A 19,798-nucleotide genomic window follows, 5' to 3' on the forward strand; every position below is an offset into this window, starting at 1 on the left:
TCTTTATGCATAACAGAAACAGAGGGGCCAAAGCTTGAAATTTTCATCACATATTCATAGCCTCTTTATCAGAAAGATAGAAACACAGGGATGAAATGAGAGAATATGTGACGCAGAATTTCATCAGATTTTCTTCTATATATTAAGCTTGAAAATGGGATTTTGCAATTACAAACTACTAAGAAATGGAGTACTATGTTACAACTTCAATCAACAAAAAATTGGATTGCCTGTTGGTTACACAGGCAGACAAGTCTTATTCGAAATATTTGGAAAAATATAAGTATTTTATAAGCTGCATGTGCCCAAGTGGTGGGCAGGGAGAGGACGGGAAGGCTACCGGCGATTTGATTATTATGCGAAAAAGGAACAATCAATCTTTCTCAGGCTAACCAGTCACCACCCATCCCTTCGATTTCTCCGATATCCATGCTGCAAAATTTGAAAAACAGAGCAAAAAAAGACAACATATCATCAATGATGTGGGAATATGTGGCTCTCAAGTCCAATATTGAAAAAAACTCCACTATTTCACATTCAAGGAAAAGAGACATGCAAGATGTTAACAGACTGAAAATATAAGACAATAAGTCAAAATTTGTAAGAATGCAGACATAAGATTAGTAACAGAAACAAACTAGTTCTTACCAAGGCAAAGCAGGATCTTCAAAGTAATTATCAGAGTTCACATCCTGCAAGCAGCCGTCGTTGGCATTGAGCCAGGCTGGGAACTCCATGACGTCATCAAATGGAAAATCCTGAACACTCTGATTCTCAGGTGTGATTTCCATTGCCTTCAAGAATTTGAGCCACCAAGCCGAATTCACCAAATTCAAAGTATCATCCCACTCCATCTGGTATTGGTCTCCAATTGACCTGATCTCAGCAATCTCCTTATCATCCATCACAGCATGCAACCCGGGATCTCCAAACTCTGCCGCCGAAGCTGGTGGTCCCATGCATGGAATTTCCTCGGTGGTGGCTGAAAGAGGGGAGGAAGAGGTTGATGGGGATGAGGATGAGTAAATTGATGAATGATTTGTACTACAGAGGAAAGTGGAGTCCAAGTTGTTAAAATCTTGAAGATTTAGATTGAGGCCAAGTGTTTGGCTAGGCAGTGTGAAGTTGAAATTTTCTTGGACAAGTGGTAGTGGTGGTGGTGCAATCGGAGAAATGGACCAAGAATACGGAGATGAAAATCCCGGTGATTGGGAGAAATTATCATGATAACTACTTGGGAATTTATCAGGAATTGAGGAATTTGAAGCATAAAATCTTGGATTTCTCCTGAATTTCAATATGTCTTCTTGTTCTAAAGAAAACTGATGAGATGAAGACCCAAACACCTGAGTTTGGGAGGTTATTTCCATTTGCTGCTGCTGCTGCTGTCTTTCAGTGGCTTTTTTCATAGCTGCTCTATGATACTTAAGGGCAGTGACGATTTCTCGCCGCGCTTCAGCCATATTTAGCAGCCTCTCTTGGTAGGGTCTGCTGGTATGCAGCCGTCTCCTTACTTGCTTTTTGTGTGGTGGAAGCGGGGGAGGGGATTTTTCTTTTTTCTGATCAGAAAATCCATCACAGCTACTTGCAAACAAGCTTTCACTGTTCGAATTCCCATCTCCCTCTAAGCTGGAACTGGATGAATCTTTGGTTTTTGAAGAGGAAGAGGATAACTGTTTAACAAGGCTTCGAATGTAAGCACCTGACAAATGAGGCTCATTCTCGGTTTCAACTCCACCTTTTTTAGACTTTGACAAAGAAGACTTACCCCTCATATTTCTCTAATTAACAAGATTTTCAAGTTTGGAAATTTACAAGAGAAAATTGGAAGGATGAAGAGAAGGTAAGGTGGGTCTAGAAAATCAAGCTTTTAGCTTTTCTGAGGGCTCAAGCATAGAATGCAGATAACAGGTAGGATGAAGAGGTGCTCGTGGGTGTTATAAATAGCTGGCAACACAGTTTAGGCTTTTAAATTCTCTTGGAATTTTCCCTATTTTGACAAACAACTAGGTTTCTAATTATTTTTTTTATCTGTGGGGAAGACACTATTCAGTAGGTAGTTAGAGGAAGTTTCACATTTAGAGGAAGTTTCACATTTGATTTTGCCCTGTTGCTGCAGAAAGTCATCTTCAATTGCTTTTTCCTGACTACCAACGAATTTCACAGTCCTATTTTTATTTAATCCTCGAGAAATGCTTCTTAGGACCAACTTTTCTTTTCTTAACTAACAATTCATGCTTTCTAAGGAAATATGGTGAAGGCAAGCACATCCTATCAAAATAACCATTAAAATTTAATTCTGTTTGACTCTTAGCTCAAGTAGTAGAATGAGTTAGGGGCATCAACATTGACAGCATAGTAGTTTACACATGAATCAAGTTCACATTCAAACAAAGAGAAATGTTGCCATGCCATAATAAGACAGTTATAGATTTCGAGTAGTTTCCATATGCAATAAGACCAGCTCAGGGAAGATCAGAATTAAGGCAACAGAAACAGACAGGATGGCGAAAATAATGTATTTTGAACATGTAACAATATGAAATGTGGTTCTTCAACTTTCAATATTTTGAGTATTTTTAATTGCTCAACATGATTAAGTCAGTTGATGAAACGAACTTGGACCATTTATAAAGTCATAAAAACAGACTGAATAGGACAGAAAAGGTCCATACCTTCATCCCCTCATTGTTTCAGTTGTCATTTGCTTTCATGCTCCTTTCCCCCTAAACAGCTTTTTGGCTTATTGGTTTATGAGAGTTTTACAATGGCTCTGCGGCAGCACCTGTTGCAAAAACAATTATAGTATGTTACTATTTCGAATACATTTCTGAATCTAAAAGAATTATTTACACACTGTAATAACCCTCAACAACATCATATTAATTGCTATTTCCTGAAGAAATATTTTTTCTCATTTCAAATAATTTTGTGAAATCTTTCCCCTACTCCTCGTTTCCTCAATTGTTTCTGGTCTAATGCTAATTTACACAATATCCAGACTTTATCAATCAAAATAGCAGACCAACTTGAGTTTGAATTCGTGTGATACAAACAGAGCAGATAATGTTTCAGTAATTTTGTTAGAGCCGAGTTATGTGATCCATTCTTTGGTACATAAAAAAGAAATACTACTTCCTCCGTCCCAACTAAGTTGAGTCGTATTCCTCTTTAGGATGTCCCAACTAAGTTGAGTCATTTCCTTTTTTAACGAAAAATAAAACATTCAATCACTCTTACTTTATTCTACTATCTACTTTACTTTCTCTTTATCTTTATCTTTCCTACTTTATTCCTCTTTCCTACTTTTTAACCCAATTTCTTAATCTCCATGTCCAAAAGTTATATCTCAACTTAGTTGGGACGGAAGGACTACTAATTTTCCTAAATACAAAATTCAATCAATTGCATTTTTGCAGCATCCAGAAGCAGCAAATGAGTTATCAGTTATCTAAATTAACCACGAGATATCTTTCCAAGTCCTTCCATTTTCCAATTGAATGATTAACTTGTACATTAAGAGGAGTTCGGTTGACAAGATTAAATCTCATGATTAAATATGTATCATGTTTGGTTCATAAGATTGAACCCTTCAACTTAATCCTAGATGGATAGTCTCATGATAATTAGTCATAGCCTCTCCCTCAGTGTTGTTAAAATCGCGCCCCGAGAGCGCTTGGGTCGCGGGTCGCAAGGGTCGAGACCGACGTCGCCCCATTGTGGGTGGGTGGGTCGAGATTCAGGGGTCGCCGTCGGGGCGGCTGAGGCGGCTGGGTCGAGCGGCTGGGGCGAGCGGCTGGGTCGAGCGACTGGGGCGAGCGACTAGAAGAAGAAGATCCTCGGCCATGGCTGCTCAGAAATGGGTCTGTGACTCTGTGAGAATGAAGAGAGAAGAAGGGATTGGAATGAAGAGAGAAGAAGAGGGGTTTACCGAGACAAGAAATTTTAAAAGTAAAGTAGGCAGAAGCTATAGCTAGGGCTTCTAGGACCTATAAAAGTTAATAATCATTTTCTTCCACCTTCATTTTTTAATATTAGTATTAATATTGGTTGTCAAGATTCTCTATTCTTTAAATATGATTAGTTCCTATTTAAATAAAAAAATACCTTTAATTACCAATCAAAATTACATTCAAATCTAATTAAATATATTGTGATGTTCTAATTAAATTAAATATATGTTCATTTTTATTTAACTATATAACTAATTTCTTAGAGAATTGCAGCTGCGCTTTATCTATTTGTTTAATTTAAAATTGCATTTTATAAATTACTATATTAATTTGAGAATTATAATTAAATTTATTAATTTTGCATCTAAATAGTTATAAATTTAGGTTTTAATTTGTAATTTATGATTTTTTGAATATGAGTGGAGATTTATTGATTTTCATTATTTATTTATTATTATTATTATTATTATTATTATTATTATTATTATTATTATTATTATTATTATTATAGTTGTTGTTATTATTGTTATCTAAAGTCTCTAAAAGATATTAATTTAAGACAATTGTTTCAATTATTTATTGTGTTATGACTTATGAATTGTTTTGATAATTTGATCATTTCTATTTTCCATTTTATCTATATTCACATGAATTGCATCTACATTTATATTATTTGATATATTATAAACGTTAGAGCAATATATTTATTTTATTTAATATTAAAAGGCAACAAAATTAACCTAGCTTTGTGGGTCTCTCGACCCCGTCGACTCGTCGACCCGCGACCCGAATTTTCACCTCATCGACCCGATGCGCCCCGCGACCCTAACAACACTGCTCTCCCTCAAACTAAAATAATCCCACAACTTAATTCTAAATGGATAGTCTCATGATATTAGTCATGGCAACGCCACCTAATAACATTAAATTTATCTCCATTTTCCTCCTCGGTACCTGTTTTTACAAATTTCTAGTGTTATTTTCTACAGCTTTATAGTATGAGATTTTCATATATTTTTTGGAACAATTCATGTTTTCACTTTAAATTATTCTCAGGAATGCAACAAGTAAATATAAGAAATCTTAACCTCATAACGGAAATATTAATAATCTCCCAAAATTTTCCAATATATGGATTGATATAAGACATCAAATAAAATAATGAAGCAGTAAAAGAAAAGCTGCGGGGCGCCACTGGATAATATCCAAAAAAACGATCGAATTATTTTTACAAAACAAAGAAAAAAGAAAGGAAAAATAAAATACCTGCTGCAGCTTCGACCAATCCGGTTCCGCCGCAGACGCCTCTGGTGGTTTGGACGAATCGAATTGTTCCACAACATTTTCCTCCATAACGGTATACATATCCACATAATAAATATTCATTCATACGCGTATGATTCCTTTCACACCGCCGCTGAGGAAAATGTCTGTATTCAATTATTATAATATTTTGTGATGGTGGTGATGATGGTGATGATGAGAGAAACCTGATGCGAATCAAGTTGCCAAGATGTGGGGAGATAGAGATAAAATTTTGTGATTTACGAGCTTTTCTAAGATATGGAGTATGTGGTTTGACTGGAGGGGAGGAGAGTAGAGTAAGTGGATAGCATCTCCAATAGCAATAGGTCAGTCATAGCCTAGCCACAAATTTCTCCTACCATATCATTCGTACTAAAAATTCTTCCTATCACATCATCAGAAGCAATTGGACTAGTCATAGGCTAGCCACAGTAAACAAAATTATAAAAAAAATAAATAATTAACACTCACACAAAATACGGAATAAAATTTACGACACAAATACAGGAAAATTCAATAATACTCCCTCCGTCCCGTGCTACTCGCACGTTTGCTTTTCGGCTCGTCACAAAGTCCTTACACTATTTATAATTTAAGTTAGAATTAATGCATTTAATTAATATGTTAGTTTAAGTTAAGAGCTCTTTTATTAAGTGATGTCTCATTACACCTAAAATTCTTTTTTAATTACACAAAAAAATCAATCTCAAATTTACGGCCTAAAATGAAAAGTGCGAGTAGCATGGGACGGAGGGAGTAATATTTAATTTTAAAAAGTACATTAATAAAAAAATTTACATAATTAAAAAATGTAGATTAAAAAAAATTACATAATTAAAAAAAACTAACGTCGTGCAGTCCTCCGCGCCCACAACTCTTCAATTAAATACTTTTGGAGTCGAATATGAGCATCCACTTGGCGCATGTCGGCATGTGCTTGGAGGCTGCCGGTTTCATCGTGAGGTACCCCGCTTTGTACGTTGGGGGCGGCCACGCCGTGGCTTGGACCGACTTCATTATCGTCGTTGGCCCAACTAGTCAGTTGTACACCTTCATCTTCGACAATCATATTGTGCATGATAATACAGGCGTACATTATATCGGCAATGCAGTCGACATGTCACAAACGCGTTGGACCCCTAATTGCCGCCCATCGAGACTGGAGCACACCAAATGCGCGTTCCACGTCCTTGCGCGCCGACTCCTGCCGTTCAGCAAAGTAGGCCATCCGCTCATCTGATGTGCATCTGATCGTCTTCACAAAGACGTGCCACCTAGGGTATATCCCATCCGTCAAGTAGTAGCTCATATCATGCCGGTTGCTGTTGGCGATAAAACTGATGGCTGGACCGACGCCCTGGCACTGCTCGTTGAAAAGGGGCGACGAGTTGAGGACATAGAGGTCGTTGTTCGACCCGGCTACCCCAAAATACGCATGCCAAATCCACAGCCGGTAATCAGCTACGGCCACGAGGATCATCGTGGGATTCTTTCCCTTGTAGCCGGTATTGTAGAACCCCTTCCACGCAGCGGGACATTTCTTCCACTCCTAATGCATACAATCTATGCTGCCTAACATACCCGGGAACCCATGCTTCTCCCCGTGGATCTGCATCAGCTCCTGGCAGTCTTCGGGGGTAGGGCTTCGAAGGTACTGATCACGGAATATTTCAACCACGCCCTGAATGAAATACTTCATACATTCAAGGGCAGTCGTCTCACCGATGTGGAGGTACTCGTCCCACATGTCTGCCGCGCCTCCGTAGACCAACTGCCTGATTGCCGCAGTGCACTTTTGAATAGGTGTGTGGCCGGGTCTGCCAGCCGCATCGTGCCTGAAGCGGAAACACATATATCGATGGTCCAAAGCGTCAACAATACACATAAACAAGGCCTTGCTCATCCTAAAACGCCGCCTGAAAAGGTTGGCATTAAACCACTGCTCCTGTGCGAAGTAGTCTTCATATAGCCGTTGATGTGCAGCTACGTGATCCCGTTCAATCACTGCTCGGCGGTGGACAACGGGTCGAGGTCGAGGTACTGCCAGCTGCAAGGCCCTTTGTATCAGCCGGTTTATCTCACTGGACGTATAGGCCTCCAACTCTTCGTTCATTTGCCGTTCGTACTCCTCAGCATCCCCACCACTACTACCACCCGCGTTACTCATTTCGCGTTGTTGATCTTATACAGAAATTAAGATAGAGATAAAACTCGTTAAAACAAGTGGTGTGAATGAAAATGACGTGCAAATCGCGTATATATAGTGTTTCGAAAATTAAATAAAAAAATTGGTTGGCCGATCGGGAGCCTGCAATGCGGCCAGCCGACCGGCGAGCGAATCGGCCAGCGCCCGAAAATCGGCGTGCGCTCGCCGATTTTCTTGCCGAATTGCCGCTCGCCTGCAATGGTTCGGCGAGCGAACCGGCCAGCGCCGGGAATCGGCTAGCCGGTCCGCTCGCCGCCATTCTGGATGCTCTAAGCCCCAAATTAATAACAAGATGAAATTTCTATTTATTAAAAAAAATAAAAACTCATTACCCAAAAAAAAAAGTTGTTTCAATATTTATATATTGTTTAAACTCTTACTAATTTCATTTTGATCTTTTGATTTAAATTAATTAGCTAAATACATGAAACAAAAAATCAGAGGTCATTGTGTAATTGTCACGTCGTTGTTATTGAAATAAAATGCAAATTAATTGATTCAGATCTGAGATCACTAATAGTAATGCGCGATTCCGTTGTCCCGGGATTTAATTTCACACCCCAACCGGATAGAAAGGTAAATAAAAAATAGCGTATGATTAAATGGAAATATAGTTTATTTCAGTAATAAGATGTAGTAGTAATATGGATTACTCCACTTTTCTAAAGCTACGTTGTTGTAAACATGAATTTTCATTTTTCATTATGGTACGTGAATTTAGGTTTGCATGTCATTAAACTAATCACTCATTTTCATTCACATACATTTTATGTATAAGCAACACATATTAGTATTACTTATATAAAGACTCAACTGAGCCATCAAGGCTGCCCTCTCCCACTCTTCTACAAATTGGATCAGCTCTCTGTGCGCGTGCACATTGGCAGAGCTCTCTGTGCGCGTGCACATTGGCAGACACAGTAAGAGAGGAGAAGGGGCTTAAGCCCCTCCCAAGAAGACATTTTTGTGAATTTTCCTACTTCAAAATTTTTTTAAAATTTTTGATCACTCTCATCAGCCCTTCCTAAATCAACGCAGTTGGAGAATAAATCTCTGAAAATTGGATGATAGGAAGGGCTGAACTTGATCTAGGAAAAAAATTACAGAGGCAAAATGGATAAAAATGGCTTTACTCGTATTCGTGAGGAAGAAGACTACCTTATTAAAGTCAATTATTACTATATTATTATAATAGTATTTCTTTGTGATGGATGAGCTTTCACTTAAAGCAAAAGTGCATATGCCGTTTAAAGTTCAAGCGTATTAGGTTTAGTATATTACTTTCATTTTTGTTTAGGAAATGTACATTAAATCCCAAATAGATTATTTAGTTTTAATAAATGATTAATCAATCAATTCCGAATACTACAGTAATAGAGTTCCTACTCTTTTTATCTAAATTTTAATCTATAATATATTATTACAATTTCCCACATAATTCACGAGAATATTTTGTAGCTTGAATCTATAAGTTCAGTTTTTCTCTTTTATTTAATTTCCTTGGTTAATTTAATCATTCTAAATTTAGTTTTTCAATAGTTCTTTGATTTAATTATGTGAAATTGATAATGAAAAAACGAAAAATAAAAATGAGAGAATTTTATGAAATTTATGAGATTGACTTTATAATTTCATCTTAGTTGGAGCATTTTTTACACGGAAATTACAAAATGAGTGCTTAGAGATTAAACGGAGAGAGAATAATGTTTTTGTCAAAATAAGAAATGACTCAATTATCTTAAGACGATTTAAAAAGAAATGCGGCTCAATTACCATGAGACGAACGAAGTTTACAATGAAGCTCCTCCTGACTATATTTTCTGCATATGCCACTGCGCGTGCACATGCACATGCACTGCACGGGACACTTCCTACTACTATTACTATTACTATTATTTGAGGATGCATGATTTATTAGTTGGTTGGTACGTTTATTAAAACATGGGAAGAGGGGGACCAGCCTCACAAGACGAGACCCGTAAAAGTTTTTTTTTTTACACAGGTGTTACGAACTAATCTTGTTCGACCGTGTTTGCAGATTATGACCGGAAGTCTCCCAGTGGGTTTTTTTTTACCACAAGTGTTCTGAACTAATCTTGTTCAACCGAACACAGGTGTTACGAACTAATCTTGTTCGACCATGTTTGCAGATTAGGACCGGAAGTCTCCCAGTGGGTTTTTTTGACCACAAGTGTTCCTAACTAATCTTGTTCAACCGATTTTGAAGATTAAGGCCGAAAGTCTCTCAGTGGGTGGCTTGGGTTTGAACTCGTGACCTGAAGGTCACCACAGCTCAGCGCTGCCAGCTATGCTACACCCCATTGGTACGTAAAAGCTAACTTAACGTAAAACTAACGTAAAATCTGATGAGTTAGCTCAATTGACCTCCAATATTTATCTCCATGCTTTTCAAATTTCAACTAATGAATATGCATGTACTATTCATTTATTAAATGTAATTAAGTGAAAAGGTGGTCCCTTAATGTTGTGAAATCAGTTGGCTGTTACGTAAATAAATATGGGTTTAGACAAAAAGGAAAAATTGTGGTCCAGAATTCAGATCTTGTATACTTTTTTACAGTGGGATTCTTGTTTTACTTATATGATTCAGTGATAATAGCACCTAAAGCTGTCAAAATGATGCAAATGTCAACTATACTTTGCATGAATATTCTGAAAAAACATGACATTCTATCTGATTCTGATGTCTGTGGTGAATTACCTTTCTGTGATACTTGTGTGCTTGGTAAATAACATAAAGTGACCTTTCCTACACCTGTTCCTACTAATGTGAGTAAGAATGTGCTTGAATATCTGCATATGGATGTTTGGGGACCTGCTCCTGTGTCATCTCACTCTGGTTCTGTCTATTTTCTCTCTGTTATTGATGATTTCTCAAGAAAAGTGTGGTGTTTTCTGATGAAACATAAATCTGATGTGTTTGGAAAATTTACTACTTGGAAAACATTGATTGAAAACCAAACTGGAAAGAAAATTAAAGGAATCAGAACTGACAATGGTCTTGAATTTTGTAATCAACAAATGGATGACTTATGTGCTGGACATGGTATTAAAAGGCATAAAACTGTCCCATATTCTCCTCAACAAAATGGAGTTGCTGAGAGAATGAATAGGACTTTACTTGAAAAAGTTAGATGCATGCTTTCAAAATCTGGTTTATCAAAGAAGTTTTGGGGTGAAGCTTTATTGACTGCTACTTATCTGATAAATAGATCTCCCTCTGTTCCTTTATTGGGGCAGTGCCCTGAATGTGTTTTTACTGGAAAATCCTTGAATCTTTCTCACCTAAGGGTGTTTGGCTGCTCTGCTTTTGTGCATACTAAAACTGACAAGCTTGAACCTAGGTCTAGGAAGGGTGTTTTCTTGGGTTATCCTGAGGGTGTTAAAGGATATAGGATCTGGCTTAGAGATGAGCCTGGTTTTAAAGTCATAATCAGCAGGGATGTAATCTTTAATGAAAATGAATTCCCATGTCTGAGAATGACTGATAGCTCAGCTCTAGAGAAAGTGGACAGTGACCCTCCTAGTGAGGTGGAGTCCACAGATATACCCACTGTTGTGGAGCATCCAGTGGATGCTTCAAGTGAGGTGGAGCCACCATTTTGGAACTCTATACCAGTTTCTACTCCTAGTGAAACACCCCTTGAGGGAAATTTACCTGATAATGATGTTAATAATGTGGCTTTACCTCATGATGATATGCATGCTAGTCCTAATAGGGGGAATGCTGCTGTGCCTGCTCAGAACTTGTTGAACAGTCCTTCTGGAATCCAAAATGCTATTGATGCCTCTACTTTGAACAATTATGTGCTAGCTAGGGATAGATCCAGAAGAGTGAATGTGAATAAACCTGTTAGGTATGTAGGATTGATTGCTCTAATAAACTTGGCTTTCAATGTACATGAATCTGATGGGGATGAGCCTCAAACCTATAAGCAGGCTACAAAGTCTAAGTTTTGGGATAAGTGGCATCATGCAATGATTGAGGAAATGAATTCTTTGAAAGTAAATCTGACCTGGATCCTTGTACCTCTGCCTCTTGGTGCCTCTGTTGTTGACTGTAGATGGTTGTATAAGCTAAAGAATGAGGTGGAGGGGCTGAGGTATAAGGCCAGATTGGTGGCTAAAGGATTTACTCAACAAGAGGGGGTAGATTATACTGAAATATTTGCTCCTGTTGTTAAGTTTACTACTGTGAGGTTAATGTTTTCATTGTGTGCTCATTTTGATTGGGAATTAAAGCAAATGGATGTTAAAACTGCCTTCTTGCATGGTGATCTTGATAAACCCATATACATGAGACAGCCTGAAGGTTTTGTAGATCCAAAGTTTCCTAATCATGTGTGTTTGCTGAAAAAGGCTCTATATGGTCTAAAACAGTTTCCTAGGCAGTGGAACATTAAGTTTAATACTTGTATGCACAATTTGGGCTTTGTGAGAAGTACTTTTGATGCTTGCTTGTATGTGAAGAACCTTGGTACTGTTCCTGTGTTTCTATTGTTGTATGTTGATGACATGCTGATCATGGGTCCTTGTTTGAAAACCATAAGTGCTATGCAAGCTGCTTTGAGCAAGAATTTTGACATGAAAGACTTAGGGGATGCTCAGAAAATTCTGGGAATTAATATTTTCAGGGATAGAAAGAATTATACTCTTGTTTTGCATCAAGAACCCTATGTGTACAAAATTCTGAAAAAATTTAACATGTATGATGCTAAGCCTGCTTCAGTGCCCTTAGCTGCTCATTTTGTTCGAACCGGCTATCCCAAAATTCCGTGTTCGAACCGGCTATCCCAAAATACGCATGCCAAATCCACAGCCGGTAATCAGCTACGGCCTCGAGGATCATCGTGGGATTCTTTCCTTTGTAGCCGGTCGTGTAGAACCCCTTCCAGGAAGCGGGACAGTTCTTCCACTCCCAATGCATACAATCTATGCTGCCTAACATTCCCGGGAACCCATGCTTCTCCCCGTGCATCTGCATCAGATCCTGGCAGTCTTCGGGGGTAAGGCTTCGAAGGTACTGATCACTGAATACTTCAATCACGCCCTGACAGAAATACTTCATACATTCCAGGCAGTCGTCTCACCGATGTGGAGGTACTCGTCCCACATGTCTGCCGCGCCTCCGTAGGCCAACTGCCGGATTGCCGCAGTGCACTTTTGAATAGGTGTGTGGCCGGGTCTGCTAGACGCATCGTGCCTGAAGCGGAAATACAGATATCGTTGCTCCAAATCGTTAACAATACGCATAAATAGGGACCTGCTCATCCTAAAACGGCGCCTGAAAAGGTTGGCGTTGAACCGCGGCTCCTGTGCGAAGTAGTCTTCGTATAGGTGCTGATGTGCTGCTACGTGATCACGATCAATCACCGCTCGACGGTGTACCACTGGGCGAGGTCGAGGTACCACCGATTGCAAGGCCCTCTGCATCCATTGATCAATCTCACGGTTCGTATAGGCCTCTAGCGCTTCGTTCATTAAACGTTCGTACTCCTCAGCATCCCCACCACTACTACCACCGGCGTTACTCATTTCTAGGTGTTGATCTTGTACAGAAATTAAGATAAAGAGAGTACTCGTTAAAACAAGTGGTGCGAATGAAAATGACGTGCAAAGCGCGTATATATAGTGTTTAAAAAAAAATATCGCGCTAGGCGGTGCGCTAGGCGATCCGGACGCTGCAATAGCGCCGAGCGGATCACCCAGCGCATCGCCTAGCACCACGGAACCGCCGATCGCTAGGCGGTTTTTAAATCCGGAAATGGCTGGGTGGTTGCAATAGACCGCCTAGCGCCGGCGCTCGGCTAGGCGGTGCGCTAGGCGCTATTGTGGATGCTCTAAATGGAGTACATGAAAAAAAAAGAAAATTAAATGACTTCTAATTATTGCCTCTCAGTCTCTCTCTCCTCGCCCACAACAGGACGAGCATAAACTGAAAAAAAGCTTTTTCTTCCCCTCTCTTTATTCACGGTGGCTACGTCCACTGTGCCGCCTCCATATTCCAGACGTAGTCACTGCCTCACCGCTCATCTCTCTATGCGTGGAATAGGGGCGGATTCATGGATGCCGTAGGGTCGGAGGCAGCTTTCTGGTGGCACTCCAGAGACGGTGGTGGGGTCGGCCGACCCCACCTGACCCCACCTGGATCCGCCGCTGGATGTATATAGATCGAGGAAATATAGTACTATAAATTTTGTAACAAATGTATATTCCAAATTTTTATTTCAATTGCATGCTAAAATCATAATATGTAATGAATATAAGCAAACTAAAACATTATACTCCGTAAATCAAGATCTAACAAACAGAAGATCTAAATTAAATTAAGCTGAAAATTGAGAAAATTGAGTAAGGAATGCAACGAAGAAAATTGAGAAATTGAAGACATTATGAATGGGCATTGAATGAGGTAGTTACTTTCAAATGACAAAATGTAAGGTCACTTTCCGGTATAAGTGGGGGTGTGACATTATAATTTAAGGGGACCATATAATAATAAATTACTATCATCTATATATTTGAGTTTTCCCCACTTATGAATTATACAACCATGCACCGCCCTTGCCCTCCTTTCCTATTCACCTGTCTATTTAACCAAGCAAAAACGACCTTCTAGGTTAATCATAAAACTTTACTCTATTTATATTTTTCAAATTATCCAATTTAGTATATTTTTCGGTTATAATATACTAAGGCGGTATTCATTTCGTTAGACAAAATAATATTCCTTCTATTTTTAAAAAATATGAACTATTTTCTTTTTAGTTTGTCTCCGAAAAATATGAACTTTCTGATTTTGGAAATTCAACTACACTATAGTAATATGGTCTTCATTCTCCACTAACACTACTTTCACCATCCTCTCTCTTTTTATTTTTCACTTCATCAATTGTGCATTAAAATTGTACTATTTAATACGCGAAGTCATAATAGAAATTCTCGAGAATTAAATTAGGCACAGGGTTGATGGTACTAATTATTAAAATTATAAAGGAGATTAAAATATATTGTCACAATTGAACTTTTAACCAATATTTGCATTAAAGTCCATGCAGTCCACTGCAAATATATTAGTAGTAGACGAATATAGTATTTCAACAGGAAAGTGCTTTAGTGCACAATTTAAGGGTGTCCACAATAGTGTCGGAGACTTGAGGCGCGGCCCTCGACGGCGGACAACACCCGCCCGACTAGTCGGGCAGCCCGCGGCGTGGTGTGGAGAAGTGCGGCGGTGCCCGCGGCTGGCTATAGCAGAGCCGGGAGCCGCGGCGCCCGCCCACTTCTCGGTTTTTTTTCATTTTTTGATTTATTGCCTATAAATAAAACCTCATTTCCCTAATTATTTTCACTCCATTCCAACTCTCTATTCCAAATTTCTCTGTAACACCCCTTACTCGGTTAGTTTTAACCGAATAAGTGACGTTACCTTTCGGTACGATAGATAAACAAAACCTGTTTTTTTTTTCTCTCTTTTCTGCAACCACTCAACATACAACACTATCATAAAAGAAACTAAACCTGATAACACAACTGTTTACTACTGTACATAACAAAACAACATTAACCTGTTTCGATAGATATTTATACAACTTCACTAGCAAAAAGAAGGTTATAACCTTACATTTCCAACTAACTACAAACAACCAAAAGTTAGCCTAAGCATGCCACGTGAGAACTCCAACTTTACCAGCAAAAAGGGAGGGTAGTGACTTGACACGTGCTGCTGCCAACTAGCGAGCTCACTCGCTTCTATACTCTGCAAGAGGGAGAAGAAAGGGGGGGTGAGCTTCGAAAAGCTCGTAGTGTAATCGCATTCCATAATAAAATCTCTAAAACTTCAATCCATATCACTATCTCAAGTAAACACTTTATTACCTGGAATGTCGTACAACTCATATTCAATTTACATCGGCATCAATATACAAATTCAACACAATATTACCAAATATTATCCTTACTAAAAGTTTGAATCAGTTAAGATCACATATATCACTTGCAAATAATCAACACATTCATCCTGTACAACAACATGATATAAACAAAGGATCCTGTCAGCAGTCACTTTCCTTCGTCAACATAATTATACTATAAGAAACATAACTATTTAAAGAATTCAAAGCACAACCATATTATTTCAAAAATAGAAAGTCACATTCAGCCCCCAAGTTATGCTTAGTGATGGACACGGGTACACGGACACTATCTGTAGCCCTATGAGGGCGTCTATCATGTAAGTCCGTATCGGACACTGTAATCTTCCAAATGGCCTATGCAAGACAACTGTCATATATTACCCATATAGGGTACATTTCAACAATCGATATATCATATAGATCATCGCTTCGGTTGTCCAGAAGACGAGTGATCAACATGTGTGCAGTACTGCTGTCCTATGGCATGCCAACTATACCCTGTGATTCACTCAAGCAATGGGGCATAACGCAACTATTTCACATCAACTTTCACATTATTCAACACATATAGCTATTTACATCACTTGGAAGTATACAAAATCCACACAATCATTTTTAAGTTCTATGGCATAAGCATACGAATCACACAACCAAATAGTAACATTTATCGAAGTTAAAGGAATTAAATTCTAGAACACGCGTACACTACCTGTACACGTCAAAAAAAACGCTATTACTGGCTTAGTCAACCAGGGAGGTGCTCCTTTCCCTTATTGCTTGTGCTTGCACCGTGTTCACCTAGGTTTAAAATAGCCACATATACACTTCATAAATAAACACTTAAAGCACAAATATGTAAGCCAAAATATCACATCTATCTATCTCCCTTTTAGCATAAAAACCTTTATTCTCAACTTTTAAAGCTTTAGAAAAATATTGACTGCATTACATCAACTTCATATAATAAACTGACTTAGCTCGGAGATAACTAGGGGTCGAGCCCTACACCAAAATAAACCTCTAGATGTCTATTTTAATTACAAAAAAGGTTTTCCTCAAAATTCCAAGGAATTAGGGAGTTATGAACGTTTTACTACAGCCTGCCAGTTTGTGACAGATTCTGGCGACGGTTTAGCATGAATTTTTAAAAATATCAAACGTTGACGAAACGATCTGAAATTTTGCAGAAATCATCCCAAGACCTGATAGTATGCATAAAAAATTTTAGAACATAAATTCTAGCATGTTAAAGGGGCCGAAACTGATCAGTACAGTAGCCTCAGAACAGTCTACAAACAAGCTATTTCTCCAACAAAAGAACTCCCAAAACAAATCAGATTTTTCCTATCACTTTCATGCTTAAATATTATATCCTACTTCCAATTGCATAGTTCAATAGCCAAATTACACCAAAGCATCAAACAACAAAATTCCCAAATCTATGAACCCTAATTTTCGACCAAACAACAAGATTCACATCAAAATAACATCACTACTATACTTAGAAATATGATTGAAGAGGTTATGGAGGAAGCTAACCTCTAAATTCAACAATTTTCCAAAGATTAGTGGAAGTGGGTTTGCAACCTAAGCTCCAAAATTGAGGGGAAGAATGCGGAATTGAGAGCTTGGACTGATGGTGTGTATTACATGTTTCACGGTGGAGCGGCCGGAGGATTCGCGGTAGCTGATCGGAGGGAGTAGAGGGCTATTGAAAATTTACACAGAGATGAAGTTGGCATGGGCAGATGGAGAACGAAAAAAAAGAGAGAGAGAAGAAAGAAGAGGATGGGTATTATTTTTCCTATTTTCCTTTCCTTATTTTTTTCCTAATTCTCCACATGACACGTTTTTTTCCTACTAACTTACTCATCAACTTCATATTCTTTTTCTTTCTTCTTTTTCTTTATTTCATTATTTTTCCTAAATTTCCAAAAAAAATCCTATATTTATCTCTCTTATTTCTAACAAAAACATATGCAAATAAAACCACTAACTAAACTATAAATTCTAATCTCTAATTCATAATTCTTCTAAGGTTGGGATATTACATTCTCTCTCTAAGTTTTTGTTAAATACCACCTCCAAAAAAATGGATGATTTGTAGAATGAAGCGTGGGATTCTCTGTATCAAGAGGTGCAGGCGGAAGCGGACGAAGACGCGACATGAGAGGCAGCGGCTGTGGTCCCACGTGCGATTTGTCATCGGCGTACAATCCCGTGGGACCATGTCGGAGTGCACGAACGGCTGATGGTAGACTACTTTGGCGATAACCCCCGTTATCCGCCAGAGCTTTTCCGTCGGCATTTCAGAATGTCGCAACCGTTCTTCACCCATATAGCGACGTCACTGGCTCAGCGGTACAGGTGTTTCACCCTCCGACGTGATTGCACCAGCCGGATCGGTCTGTCTACTTTGCAGAAATGCACCGTTGCAATTAGGCAGCTTGCCTACGCCGGCCCCGCTGATATGTTCTACGAATACCTACAGATGGGCGAGACGACTGACCTAAATATGCTCCGGCAGTTTTGTAAGGGCATCCGAAAAATCTTCTGTCCGGAGTATCCACGGAAGCCAACCTTCGAAGAATGCCAGAGACTGCTAGATATGCACGACACGGTGCACGGTTTCGTAGGGATAATGGGCAGCATCGATTGCATGCATTGGGAATGGAGAAACTGCCCGGTGGCGTGGAAAGGTCAGTTCACTACTGGATTCAAAGGCAGACATCCCTCGATGATCCTAGAAGCTGTTGCTGACTACCGTTTGCGGATTTGGCATGCGTATTTCGGTGTTGCAGGTTTGAACAACGACATCAACGTTCTGCTGTCATCGCCTCTCTTCAATGATGAGTGCCAGGGGGAGGGTCCATAAATCAGATTTGAGGCCAACGGCACGGAGTACATCAGAGGATACTATTTGGCAGATGTGATATACCTTCGTTGGCCCATATTTGTCAAGACAGTTCGGCAACCGATTGGACAGAAGAAAGGCTATTTTGCGCGAAAACAAGAGGCTGCTAGGAAGGATGTTGAGCGAGCTTTTGGTGTGCTCCAATCACGGTGGGCTATTTTACAGTGCCCGCCACGAGTTTGGCATGGAGATGATGTCACGAATATCATGTATGCATGTATCATATTGCACAATATGATAATAGAAGATGAAGGATTTGCTGCTGAGCGATGAGCACTGGAAGACGGTGCTAGTTCAAGTCACGGTGTTGCCTCCGCGCCGATACAGATGGGTGTACTGCGTAGCAATGAATATTTGCTCCAACATTTCATTGATATGTGCAGGGCCACAACACATAACCAACTCCAAACCGATTTGATTGAAGAGGTCTAAGCACGTAGGGGAGGGGCGAAGTGTAGAAATTGTGTGATGTTGAAAATTTCCGTTGTATAATTTTCCCCTTCATGTAATACAACGAAAATTTAGTTTAATATTTTTATTTTCTAGTTGGATTAAAATATATAATCAATTGATAAAACAAAAAAAAGTGTCCACTATTGGTGTGAGCACTTTTTTTTGTGGCTGTGTGCCCTTCTTAGTTACTGATCTAATCTTTTATCAATCGAAACACGATACAGCTGGAATTGTCACCCAAAGTGTTAAGTGTTAGAGCATCCACAACCGTGCTCTTGCCAGCGGCACGGTTGTGGGCCCGGGCGGTACTATTCATGCCTGCTCTCTGGCAAGAGCACAACACCCACAACTGTGCTCTTCCGCAAGGACGAGCACAATTAATATAAAATTCAATTAAACAATAACATTTCCATAATATTAAAATCCATTTAAAAACCATAATAAATATTACAAATTACAAATAAAATTAAAAAATACATAATTAAAATCCTAAAAATTAAAAATTACATAATTAAACTCCTTAAAATTAAAAATTACATAATTAAATCCTAAAAATTAAAAATTACATAATTAAACTCCTAATAAGACTACGCATCCGGCGGGATCAACCCCAATTGTTTTTGGAGACCTTTTATCATGGTCTCGTGTGTTTCAAGTTGCGTGGGGGTCATAGATGACCTATTGGCCATATTGAGTTGGCTTAAGAGCATCCACAGCGAGTTGTTCAGGGGTGGAGGTGGCACATAGGGAGCGGGAGCGGCTTCGGGAGTGGCTTCGGGAGTCGAGCCGCGACGACGGTTGGCCGCCGCCTTCTTCCTTCCTTGGGGGCGGCGTTGGGAACCGCTCGGTCCGGCGTCGGGGCTACCCAAGTTAGCTCCGGCGAGTTGGCTAGCCACTTCTTCCGAGCCGGAGTCGGATAGGGCTACCGACCTTGATCGTTTGGAGGAGCCGCTAGAGGAGGATGTTATGCCTCCCTTATACTTCGGGTGCGTCCGCGTCTCCTGCCAAACGTTAAGATATTTGAACGACT

At 39.3% G+C, this 19,798-nt stretch overlaps 1 protein-coding gene and 1 long non-coding RNA gene across 4 annotated transcripts; both read right to left on the bottom strand.

Moving 5' to 3' along the window:
• Window positions 1–108: 108 nt before the first annotated feature.
• LOC121778641 lies at window positions 109–5,522 on the bottom strand. Of its 3 annotated transcripts, XM_042176025.1 has the most exons (4): window positions 5,220–5,522; window positions 2,676–2,785; window positions 649–1,673; window positions 109–432 (listed from the first exon to the last, which is right to left on the bottom strand). In XM_042176025.1, the coding sequence occupies exons 2-4, from the start codon at window positions 2,679–2,681 to the stop codon at window positions 384–386; spliced, it is 1,080 nt and encodes a 359-aa protein (XP_042031959.1). In that variant the 5' UTR covers window positions 2,682–2,785; window positions 5,220–5,522; the 3' UTR covers window positions 109–383. The 3 variants fall into 3 exon arrangements, with proteins under 3 accessions (XP_042031959.1, XP_042031960.1, XP_042031958.1); XM_042176026.1 differs by lacking the exon at window positions 5,220–5,522 and having other exon boundaries at window positions 2,676–3,241; XM_042176024.1 differs by lacking the exons at window positions 2,676–2,785; window positions 5,220–5,522 and having other exon boundaries at window positions 649–2,666.
• A 9,469-nt stretch (window positions 5,523–14,991) lies between these two features.
• Window positions 14,992–17,298, bottom strand: LOC121778544. Its single transcript, XR_006045687.1, has 3 exons — window positions 16,941–17,298; window positions 16,111–16,199; window positions 14,992–15,244 (listed from the first exon to the last, which is right to left on the bottom strand). It is a non-coding gene; the product is annotated as an uncharacterized LOC121778544 (long non-coding RNA).
• Between the last annotated feature and the right edge of the window lie 2,500 nt (window positions 17,299–19,798).

Source organism: Salvia splendens, chromosome 19 (genome assembly GCF_004379255.2).
Source record: "Salvia splendens isolate huo1 chromosome 19, SspV2, whole genome shotgun sequence".
Lineage (NCBI taxonomy): Eukaryota > Viridiplantae > Streptophyta > Magnoliopsida > Lamiales > Lamiaceae > Salvia > Salvia splendens.

Coding starts and splice junctions, on each gene's coding strand:
- LOC121778641 (XM_042176024.1), bottom strand. CDS start 1,775: ATGAGGGGTAAGTCTTCTTTGTCAAAGTCTAAAAAAGGTGGAGTTGAA. Junction 433..648: donor GAAGATCCTGCTTTGCCTTG/GTAAGAACTAGT, acceptor CAAATTTTGCAG/CATGGATATCGGAGAAATCG.